This window comes from Narcine bancroftii, chromosome 1, assembly GCF_036971445.1.
Source record: "Narcine bancroftii isolate sNarBan1 chromosome 1, sNarBan1.hap1, whole genome shotgun sequence".
Classification (NCBI taxonomy): domain Eukaryota; kingdom Metazoa; phylum Chordata; class Chondrichthyes; order Torpediniformes; family Narcinidae; genus Narcine; species Narcine bancroftii.
Window position 1 is genome coordinate 289,899,450 of NC_091469.1, and position 12,286 is coordinate 289,911,735.

A 12,286-nucleotide genomic window follows, 5' to 3' on the forward strand; every position below is an offset into this window, starting at 1 on the left:
ACAGTGGCTGTTGCTCTAGACGCAGAAAAAACCTTTGACAGAGTAGAGTGGAATTACTTATCTAAAGTATTACAGAAATTCAATCTACCAGAAAAATATATAAATTGGATTAAAGCATTGTATAATGGACCATTGGCGAAGGTAACAGTAAATGGATATGTATCGAGTCACTTTAAATTAAGTAGGTCAACTAGACAGGGATGTCCACTATCCCCCTCATAGTTCACCTTAGCAATAGAACCTTTGGCAGAATAGAAAATAAAATAAAAGGGATAAAAATAATGGAGAAGGAGTATAAAATCAGGTTATTTGCAGATGACATCATAGTATACCTAACAGAACCAGAGGTATCAGTGAAATAATTACATAACAAATTGAAGGAATATGGAGAAATGTTGGGGTACAAGATCAATGCAAATAAAAGTGAAGTGATGCCAATGAGTAACGCAGACTATACAGAATTTTAAAAAGAATCATCATTTAAATGGCAAGCACAACCAATCCGATACCTAGGGATCAGGTTAGATAATAACTTAAGCCACTTGTACAAACTAAATTATCAGCCACTAATAAAGAAATTGCGGGAAGACTTAGAACAGAATTACCGCTAACGTTGATAGGGAGGGTAAACTGCATTAAAATGAACGTGTTCCCAAGGATACAATATTTATTTCAAACATTACCAATTCCCGTAACAGAAAAATTCTTTAAGGAACTAAAGAGAATAATAAGGAAATTCTTGTGGAAAGGGAGTAATCCAAGGGTAGCGTTAGATAAATTAACAGAGATGTATAATCAAGGTGGTTTACAGTTACCATATTTTAGAAATTATTATAGAGCCGCACAATTGAGGTATTTATCAGATTTTTACCAGACAAGGGAAAAACCAGACTGGACTAAGATAGAACTGGATAAAATAGGGGAAAAGGTACTGGAACATGTACTTTATAAGTGGGATGAAAAGCTGGTTCAATATAAAAACTCACCAGTACTGCATAATTTACTTAATACATGGAAGAAAATCCACTTAGAAAGGAAAAAAACGAAATTATCAAATACCAAAATTACTATTGACGCAAAATCCGCTAATCCCTTTTACAATAGACAACCTTTCCTTTAGAGAATGGGAGAGAAAAGGAATTAAAAGAATAGAAAACTGTTTTTTGGGCAATAATTTATTGACATTTGAACAGTTGAAGTACAAATATGGAATAATTCATGGTACAATGTTTGCATATCATCAATTGAAAGCATATTTAAAGGATAAATTGGGAAACAGCTTGAGATTACCAGAAGGAAGCAGCTTTGAATACATGATTACAGACACAATGAAAATCAAAAGATTTATAACCAACATGTACATTAAGCTGCAAGATAAGGAAAATGAAATAAACTATAAACCTAAGCAGAAGTGGGAAAAGAATCTAAACATAAAGATAAAAAATGAAGCATGGGAAAAGTTATGTTCTGGAACTATGAAGAATACAATAAACACAAGGTTACGCACGATACAGTATAATTGGTTCCACAGGTTATATATCACTCCTCAAAAATTTTTAAAAATGGGAGTCAACATTATCGGATAGATATTTTCGCTGTAAGAAGGAAATGGGAACAACATTACATGCAACTTGGGCATGTACGAAAGTAAATAAGTTTTGGGAAGAATTAAATCAGATAATAAATAAAATAACAAAAAATAACATACCAAAAAAACCAGAGATATTTCTTTTAAGTAACATAAGAAGTAGAGAATTCGGCCTCAAATTGGATAAAGTGCAAAAAAATTCATTATGATAGCCTTAGTGATAGCAAAAACATGTATAATGTCAACTTGTAAAATGGAAGAGAGCCTGAGTATACAGCAATGGTACATGGAAATGAATAAATGTATTCCATTGGAAAAAATAACATATAATTTAAAAAATAGAGTCACAATGTTTGAACAAATTTGGGAACCATATATGGAACATATCAGAGAGAGCTTGCCTATGACCCCCATCCCCTAAAATGAGAATTAAAATGATAAAAAGACAAAACGACGAGATTCAGTGTGTAATAGATGACGCATTTTTCTTGTTTATTTTCCATTGTGTGAAAATATTGCTTTATGGTTTTATTGTAATGTATATGTTGAATATGGGTATTGGAGCGGGGTGGGTAGAGGGGAGGGAGAGAAGGGGGGGTAAAAAAAAAGGGGGAGAAAAGACCACTGTGAAAATTTAATAAGATAAGTTTGTACATGTTTTGGTTGATATGGTTCACAGTGTGAAAAATAAAAAATTATATAAAAAAAAAGATTTTGAGAGGCATAGATAAGGGCAACAGCCAGCACCTTTGCTCCCAAGGAGGAAATAGTAAAGACCAGGAGACATCTCTACAAAGTGAAGAGAGGAAAGTTTAGGGGAGACATCTGGAGGAAGTTTTTAAGATATATATATATATATATATATATATATATATATATATACACATATACACACACTCACAGAGAGTTGTGGGTGCTTGGAAGGCCTTGCCAGAGATGGTGGTGGTGGCTAAAACATTAGGGGCATTAAAGAGACCTTTAGGCACATGGATGCAAGAAAGAGGGTTTTGAGATAGGAAGGGATTTAGATTTATTTTTAGTAGGAACATGTAGGTCAGCATCACATTGAGGGCTGAAGGGCCTGTGCTGTGCTGTAATGTTCCATGTTAACATTCTGTGACTTAGTTCCCCCACTTTTCCAATGGTCTCCTGCTTCGTCTGGTTGTACATATGCAGTCAGGTTAGAAAGAACTTGAACTTACCTTGCAGTTGAGCATTTCTTGAACACGTGCTTGAGAATTCTGGCCTGCCTTGGATCTCACGAGGATATATGCAGTCTTGACTCCAGGACAAGAGCGCAGCAATTTCTCAAGCAGCACCTTCCCCATGAAGCCAGTGGCCCCAGTGATGAGAACATTCTTGCCCAAGTAGAACTCTGGTATCGACACCATGCTGCCTTTACAATGTAGCCAGCAGCGATGATAGCTGGTTCTGTCGGAATTCTGAAACCTATGGCAGCCTGTCAAAAACAAATGTAGAGAACCGTTCAAAACAAGCATGAGAGCAACTGTAATGTTCCCTCTCCCCAAATTAATAGGAAAAGAACTGTGGACACACAAGACTGGAGATACTGGAATGCAGAGCAGCAAATAATCGAGGAGCATCAGTGGGAGAAAAAGAATGGCCAATGCTTTCAGCCAGAACTCTTCATCAAGATCTTTAACACATAATCTTCATTTCACAAATACGCAAGGTAAAGCACGATCAATTCTGCTTGCTAAATTCACCATGTGAGATATGTGGAGGATTAATAACAAAAAATAGAGAAATGGCAAAAATTCTGAATTATTTTGGATTGGTTTCAATAGGGACCCAATTACAAACATGGTTACAGGGTGATGAAGGTGACATTTAGCACATTTGCAGTGTCTGGGTAGTGAAAAAGGAGCAGGGATGTTACGTTACTGCTGTACAAGACATTAGTGAGACCATGAGGAGTATAGTGTGCAGTTCTTGTCACCCAGCTATCAGAAAGATATCATGAAGCTGGACAAGGTACAGAGAAGATTCACATGTTACTAGAAATTAGCAAGATTGAATTATAAGGAGAGGATAGAAGGGCTGCAGTTTTTTTTCTCTCTGGTGTGTGGGAGGCTGAGGGGTGACCTTGCACAGGTATATAATAATGAGGGGCAAAGAGGAGGTAAATAGTCATAGGCTTTTACCTCAATGTAGGGGAACCCAAAACCAGAGAGCAAGGATTTAAGGTGAGATGGGAGAGATTTAAAAGGGAGATGGGGTCACTTTTTCCACACAGAGGCGAGTAGGTATAAGGAGCAAGCTGCCAGAGAAAGTGATAAAGGCAGGAACAACCGCAATGTTCAAAAGGCCTATAGACAGGTATGTGGATAGGAGAAGTTTAAAGGAATGTGGGTGGAATGCTGGCAAACGGATCTAGCTTGGGTCGACAACTTGGTCAGCAATGGAAAAATTGGGCCCTGGGGCCTGTTTACATGCTATAAAACTATGATAGACAATTCATTTCAAAAAGTTAGACACAAAATAGTAGATATAAAAACACAAAGCTGGAGAAACTCAGAAGGTCAAACTGTGTCCTTTAAAGGTAAAAATACATAATTGATGTTTCGGACTTGAGCCCTTCATCAAGGTAGGGAAAAATGTCAGCAGGCATCCGAACGAAAGAGTAGGGGAGAGATGTGGAGGTGAAGGCTAGAGAAAGGAGGGAGGGGACAGCAGCGATCAAGGGGAGGAGGGATGGCTAGGTAAAGGGACGAGGAAGGGAGGGAGGAGAACTGGGGAAGTTGGGGGGGGGGGGGGGGGGGGGGGAAGGAGAGTAGGTTACCAAAAACTTGAAAAGTCAATGTTAATACAATACAATCTGGCTGGAGAGAGCCCAGACAGAAAATCAGGTGTTGTTCCTCCAATTTACAGGTGGAATAGTACACAGGGCCATGGACAGACATGTGAGTAGAGGAGTGTGACACAGATCTGAAATGGTTGGCTACTGGGAGGTCTCAATCACTGGTGTGGATGAAGGCAACAGGCTATCTTTAACATTCACATAGCCATATAAAGAGTACAAATATTAAAGCATTAGGCAAATTAGATTGTAGAGAAAAATTAACAGAAGCATGCATATTTCTTCACCACATCATTAAATTCCCACTACTGCAGCTTTTCTTAAATTTAATTAATTCCTAACTGACCTGTATTTCAGGTTAGCAAAGCCAACAATATAGATCATTAGAATTGAACTTTTGTGGCGGAAGTTAAATCAATCACAGTTTGACTTATACAGGTACTAATAAATTCTAATGCAGAAGCCCCCAACTTCCATGAGTTTTTATTTTGCACACCGTTGTGCTGAACATAGCAAGACAATGCAGTTGCCGAAAAAAAATGCCTACATTGCTGCCACAGGGATTGAAAATCTACACATGTTAAATAGACATCCAAGAAGTAGCTACATCTACTTTGCCAACTTTAAATGAGGCATAAAAGCCAGTACAAAGTATGGTGTTATTTGGAAGTTAGCTGAAAGGCAAACTTAAAAACTGGGGAGCACATTGCCGCCTGCAAGCAGGAAGGTTGAAGGTGACAAGGACAAACGCACAGCTAACATTGGAGGTTCAGACACTAAGTATCCGTGGAGGGGTTGTAAAATGGACTTCAAATTGGCTGAATGGGAGAAGACAGAGTGGTAGTGGATGATTATTTCTCAGACTGGAGGCCTGTGATTAGTGGTGTGCTTCAGGGATCGGTGTTGGGACCATTTTTGTTTGATGTCTACATCAATGCTCTGGATGATAATGTGGGAAAATGGATCAGCAAGTTTGCTGATGACACTAAGATTGGAGACGTTGTGGACAGTGAGGAGGCTTTAAAAGCTTGCAGAGGGATCTTTGCAGAGACCAAATAGAAAAATGGGCAAGAAAATGGCAAATGGAATTTAATGCAGAAAAGTGTGAGGTGTTGCATTTTGAAAGGACTAACCCCGTAAATGATGTGGCTCTGAGGAGTGTGGAGGAACAAAGGGATCTGGGAATAAAGATATATAATTCCCTGAAACTAGCGTCACAGGTAGACAGTAAAAACACAATGTTGGAGAGACTCAGCAGGTCAAACAGTGTCCTTTATGTAGTGAAGGCAGAGAGATACATAACAGACTGCTGGTGACTAGCTGAAGGGTACCAGGTATCAGAACCAAAATGCGAGAGGGTGCTGGGGGCTTCCTGATCGTAGTTCAATTTTAGTTAGAAATTCATCTATTTTCCCTTCTTTCCTTTCGTTTTCAGTTCGGTATAATTGTTCATAGAATTCTCTAAAGTTTTCCTTGATCTCTTTTGGATTATATGTAATTTGTTTGTCTTTTTTCCTTGATGCCAATACCATTTTCTTAGCTTGTTCTGTCTTAAGCTGCCATGCTAGAATTTTGTGCGTTTTTTCACCTAGTTCATAAAATTTCTGTTTTGTCTTCATTATGTTCTTCTCCACCTTATATGTTTGTAGTGTTTCATATTTTATTTTTTTATCTGCCAATTCTCTTCTTTTAGCTGTATCTTCCTTCATTGCTAATTCTTTTTCTATATTTACTATTTCCCTTTCCAACTGCTCTGTTTCCTGATTATAGTCCTTCTTCATCTTGGTTACATAACTTATTATTTGCCCTCTAATGAATGCTTTCATTGCATCCCATAGTATAAACTTATCTTTCACTGATTTCGTATTTATTTCAAAATACATTTTAATTTGTCTTTCAATAAATTCTCTAAAATCCTGCCTTTTAAGTAACATGGGGTTTAATCTCCATCTATACATTCTTGGAGGGATGTCCTCTAACTTTATTGTCAATATTAAGGGTGAATGGTCCGATAGTATTCTAGCTTTATATTCTGTTTTTCTTACTCTATCTTGCATACGCGCTGATAACAAAAATAGGTCTATTCTTGAGTATGTTTTATGTCTAGCCGAGTAATATGAATATTCCTTTTCTTTTGGGTGTTGTTTCCTCCATATATCCAAAAGTTGCATTTCTTCCATCGATTTAGTTATAAATTTGGTTACTTTGTTCTTTCTGTTAATTTTTATCCCAGTTTTGTCCATATTTGAATCCAAATTCAGGTTGAAATCCCCTCCTATTAATATGTTCCCTTGCATATCTGCTATCTTCAAAAAAATATCTTGCATAAACTTTTGATCTTCTTCGTTAGGTGAATATACATTGAGTAGATTCCAAAACTCCGAATATATCTGACATTTTATCATTACATATCTCCCTGCTGGATCTATTATTTCCTCTTCTATTTTAAATGGCACATTTTTACTAATTAATATAGCTACTCCTCTTGCTTTTGAATTATACGATGCTGCTGTTACGTGTCCTACCCAATCTCTCTTTAATTTCTTGTGCTCCAATTCAGTTAAATGTGTTTCTTGCACAAATGCTATATCAATTTTTTCTTTTTTCAGTAAATTTAGCAGTTTCTTCCTTTTAATTTGGTTATGTATTCCATTAATATTTAAAGTCATATAGTTCATCGTAGCCATTTTATACTTTGTTTATCTTCCCTTTCCGTTTCTCCATCATTACCTTTCCTTCCTATCCATTTCTGCTTTCTTGTTTTGAACACTTTATAAGACAACATTTCTAAAACATCAAACATTTCCCTTATTCTCTTATTTAAAACTTCTTTAGCCCCAATCTCCCCTTCCCCTCCTGAGTTGTCCTTTATCCCTTGTCGGACAACCACATCTCCCCTCTCCATTTGGATTTGCGAATTCACTCGCAAACGTCAGCTGATTTTGCAGTGACCGTAACTCCTCCCCACCCAGCCCCCCAGAAAAGATTTCAATTTTCATATGTAACAAAGGTCACTCTTTTAATTCCCTCCTTATTCCCTCTATTCCATTTCCTTCCCTTATTAATTCTTGTCTATACTCTATATATTTTCCTCTAAATACGGATACATTCATGTATGCACACTATATATATACACACATATACCTCTTTACCCACATACATATAGATCGTGGTCATTTTTACTCTTATTACATGTCTTCATCTCTCTGCTTGTTTTGTAGTTGTTCTGCAAATTTCCTTGCTTCCTCTGGATCCAAGAATAGTCTTTTTCCATAAGATCGTTTTCACTGTATTGAACTCCTTCATCTTCTTCAGGAGTTCAAAACTTATGTGCCTTTTTAGTTCGCAGTCTTCTGTACTCTCGTTACACGTCTTTAGCTCTCAGTCTATTTTGTAATTGTTCTGCAAATTTTCGTGCTTCCTCTGGATCCGAGAATAGTCTGTTTTGCTGTCCTGGAATAAATATTTTCAATACCGCTGGATGCTTTAGTATAAATTTATACCCTTTCTTCCATAAAATCGCCTTTGCTGTATTGAACTCCTTTCTCTTCTTCAGGAGTTCAAAACATATATCTGGATAAATAAAGATTTTTCGCCCTTTGTACTCCAGTGGCTTGTTGTCCTCTCTTACTTTCTCCATTGTTTTCTCCAGTACATTTTCTCTTGTAGTATATCTTAGGAATTTTACTAAAATAGATCTTGGCTTTTGTTGTGGTTATGCCAATGCTCTATGTGCCCTTTCTATTTCCATTTCTTGCTGTAGTTCTGGACATCCTAAGATCCTGGGGATCCAATCTTTTATAAACTCTCTCATATTCTTGCCTTCTTCATCTTCCTTAAAGCCCACTATCTTTATGTTATTTCTTCTGTTATAATTTTCCATTATATCTATTTTCTGAGCTAACAGCTCGTGTTCTTTAACTTTTTTATTAGATTCCTCTAATTTCTTTTTTAAGTCCTCTAGCTCCATTTCTACTGCTGCTTCTCGTTCTTCCACCTTGTCCATTCTTTTTCCCATTTCTGATAAGGTCATTTCTATTTTATTCACTTTCTCTTCTGTACTGTTTATTCTTCTTCTTAAATCATTAAATTCTTGTATGAATCCATGTATTCTTTAATAAGAGAAAGTATATCCATTGTTTTGCCTTTCTTTTCTTCTTCTATTTCACTGTACTCTTCCTCTTCCTCTTCCTCTGGGTTGGCCATCTGTTGTTTCTTTGTTGTCCTTTTCTTCTCTTCTTTCTTGTTTTCGTTGTCTTCTATGTTCTCCTCTTGCTGCTGCTATTCTGCAGCTGTCGTTGCCGGCTGTGGAGATCGACTCCCCAGCTGGTCCCCCCTCCCGTCGGTGTGTTTTTTTGCATGCGCGGTTGCGCACTTTTACTCGGCTCAGCGAGCCATTTTTGTAGTCCACTTTCTACCGACTTGAGGGAGCGGGTTTCTCTCTCCACCGCAGGCCTCTTCGAACAGGTAAGGCCTTCTCCTTCTTCTTCCGTTGTCTTCTCTTCCTCTCTTCTTACCGTTGGTTTCGATTTTTCTTTTTTCGTCGCCATCTTCTTTCCACCTTTATACTCACTTTACTTTAATTTTTATTTTTGTGCCTTTGTGTTTTCCTTTATTTTTTTCGACTTTTCTGGAGAGGGCTGGAGTTCACCGTCCGGCCACTACTCCATCACGTGACTCCTCCGGGGCTTCCTGATCGTGTTGGAGGTTCAGATTTAGACCTCGGATCATTGATAGTTTGGACTGAAGGTTGTGTGACTGCAGGAGCGCTAGAGGCAGTTCCTCTGAGGGGGCGGGGTACTCTCTTTTGCTTCTCTTCTGACTGTAAGGGGCACCGGGCAATTTCTACTGATGGCAAATATTTGTCTCCCTTCCAGTAGACTAAATGAAATTTTGTGTAGTATTATATTCTGTTTTATTACATGATAATAAAAAGAATTTTGAATCCTGATTGGGCCTATGTTGCGTTGAGTTTAGGAGAATGTGTGACCTCATTGAAATATATAAAGAGCAACGTCCAATTTAGCAGATTAAGCAGTGCCAATTGGAGAAAAAAGAATTGTCAATGCTTCATGTGTGAACTCTTCAAGAGTAGAAGCAAGAATGATGCTGAGGGAGTCCAGTCAGGGCTCAGCCAATCTGTATCAAGGAACAAGAAATTTCTTCATCTAGAGAGTAGTTAATTTACTATATTTATTCTCTTCTGCCTGTTTTCTTACTAATTTTCAGAATTCTAAACCATTGAGATTCAGCATGGAACCAGACAAGGATGCTCTTTAAGTCTTCTGCTTTTTGACCTGACTTCAGAACCCTTAGCTATCGCTTTTCGAGAATCTAATGATATTACTGGCATTTTAAGGAAGGGCAGAGCCCACAAAGTTTTGCTTTTATGCTTTATGATTTATTGCTTTTTATTTCTAATCTTCAAATTTCATTGCCTTCTACACTTTCTTTAATTTCTCATTTTAGTCAATTTTCAGATTATAAGTTAAATCTACCTCAGAGTGAACTTTTTCCTTTGAATAATTTGGCACCAATAAATATTAACCTTACTTTTAAAATTGTAAAAAATCAATTGACCTATTTGGGCATAACAACTACTAAAAATTATAAAAACATGTTCAAAGAAAATTTTCTCACTTCAACGCTATCCAATTGGTCGCCCCTTTCTTTATTGTTGGTTGGTCGAATCAACTCTATTAAAATGAATATATTCCCTAAATTTTTATACCTTTTTCAGGCTTTGCCTGTCTTTATTCTTGCCCTTTTTTTGATTCCCTTGACTCTTACCTTCTTATACAAGGAAGAATAAACATCCTCACCTAAACTTAAAAAGAATGGAGGTTTATTATTAGCAGTCAATATACAAAATAGTATATTTTGGTTATATATTAACTGTGGATTGGTGCGAGGACGCAGCCTTGCTTCACGCCATTGTTAATGGAGAAGGGTTCGGAGAGCTCATTGCTGTATCTGACCCGACCTTGTTGGTTTTCGTGCAGTTGGATAATCATGTTGAGGAACTTTGGGGGGCATCCGAGGCGCTCTAGTATTTGCCAAAGCCCTTTCCTGCTCACGGTGTCGAAGGCTTTGGTGAGGTCAACAAAGGTGACGTAGAGTCCTTTGTTTTGTTCTCTGCACTTTTCTCACTCTGATAAGAATCCAGACTTCGTTTTTTGAACAAACAGCTTATTTTTTGGTAGTGGGTTTAGATTTTCTTTTTTATATATAATAAAATAGTAATACAATGTAATTTGTTCGATTGAAAATGTGGGTATCTTGGATGAAATGATAGCATTTAAGTGTAATGCATCTTTTTGACTTTTAACATATATCCATATGTACTCTGTATTTCAGATGTGAAATTTCAATGTTAATAAAAATATTGAAAAATAAAGAGTAGTTAACGTGAGTTCACAACCCTCTTTGTGGAGACAGCTCAGTTACCATTCAAGGCAGAGAATTATAGACTCTTGAACATTAAATGGAACAAGGGACATTGGAGAAGTACAGGAAAATAGAGCAAAAGAACCTTCTCCTGCTTCTATTTCTTATACTATTTATGGACCTTTGAGAAGCAACACTAAATATCCAGCAATTGAAATTGTATCAGTATAATGAAGACCTTCTTTGCATTGAATGTGTACTGAATATGACTTGGATTTTTAAAAAGTTTAGAGGGTTTTTTTGGTATTTGACATTTGCAGATTTAGGGAAGCAGCAGACTGGCACAGGGCACCAGTAATGGGAGAACATTACTCAATGTTCTCGATTGAGTAGGAGAAACTGAAGAAATGACTCCAAGGACAGTGGTAGACCAGCGAGGAGCTCTGTGGCTGAAGGACACACAAAGACGCCAAGCTGTTGGTGACTTGCAGGTGAAGATCCCAGGAAGTCAAAGGACTCACACATGGTTGTGGGCTGCTGGGAGACTGCCTCAAGAGGACCAGGTATCAGAACCAGAATTTGAGAGGGTGCTGAGGGCAAGCAGGGCTCCCGAGGGGCCCTGGGCCCTGAAGGCTTCCTCATCATGTCAGAGGTTTGGATCTGGGCTTCAGTTCGGGCCTGAGCCCTTCAGTCTGTGTGGCTGCAGAGAGCTGGAGGCTAATCCACAGACATTCGGTGACTCAGGGACTTCTCTTTCGCTGACTGTAAGGGCCACTGGGCAATGGCTAATGATGAATCTTTGTCTGCTTTATTGCAGGCTAAAGGCAATTTCATGGAATATTACACTTCTGCTTTCTTTCATGACAACAAAAAGTGTCTGATCTGATCCTACAGCAATAAAACACAAAAGTCTGCAAGCACTGTGATTGGAGTAAAAACATACAAATGCTGGAGGAAAAATTCGAGCTCAGGCCCAAAACGTCAGTAATACATCTTTACCTCCTGCGGACGCTGCGAGACCGGCCGAGTTCCTCCAGCATTTACTGGGTGTTTTGATACTCCAGCAGACGTGAGACTAATTGTAAAAATACAATTGTTTCATATCTTGGTTATAAAACAATTTGGCATTACAAAGTTAAAAGAGAGGGCCAAAAGACACTAAAAGAATACTGTACTTTCTTTTTGAGTTTCTACATTTCCATCTATCTGCTACCAGCAACATGCTGGGGTCAAAAAAATTCCAGTGAATAAACCAGATCGTGTTACGGACAAGGTTGTGAAGTACTGCAACAAAGCAAATTTAGCTACGCAGCTAACATGCAAATAAATCATCACTAGTGGAAATGGAAAGGTCAACTTATCCAATTACAAAATAAGCAGTAACAGGAGTAGAGATTAAATTGTGTTGGTAGAAGGTTTCTGTGTACATTAGACTACCTCTAGCCGGAATTTCAACTGTAAATAGTCAAGGAAAATGAACAATTATTTAA

The 12,286-nt window shown here is 37.7% G+C and overlaps 1 protein-coding gene and 1 long non-coding RNA gene across 11 annotated transcripts in view; one reads left to right on the forward strand and one right to left on the reverse strand.

Moving 5' to 3' along the window:
* Positions 1–12,286, reverse strand: part of far1 (fatty acyl CoA reductase 1) — a 112,390-nt gene that overhangs the window by 51,413 nt on the left and 48,691 nt on the right. For all 5 annotated transcript variants that reach the window (XM_069903170.1, XM_069903159.1, XM_069903150.1 and 2 more), the window contains one exon: positions 2,791–3,047. In XM_069903170.1, coding sequence (XP_069759271.1) covers positions 2,791–2,979 — 189 coding nt within the window. In that variant the 5' untranslated portion in view covers positions 2,980–3,047. The remainder of the gene's footprint in view (positions 1–2,790; positions 3,048–12,286) is intronic.
* Positions 1–12,286, forward strand: part of LOC138745831 (uncharacterized) — a 54,709-nt gene that overhangs the window by 17,271 nt on the left and 25,152 nt on the right. For 2 of the 6 annotated variants that reach the window (XR_011346537.1, XR_011346539.1), the window contains exon 3: positions 3,126–3,281. This is a non-coding gene — a long non-coding RNA (uncharacterized lncRNA). Of the gene's footprint in view, positions 1–3,125; positions 3,357–10,766; positions 11,041–11,116; positions 11,988–12,286 lie in introns of those variants that run through there. The other 4 variants (XR_011346532.1, XR_011346541.1, XR_011346538.1 and 1 more) reach the window with 3 other exon arrangements.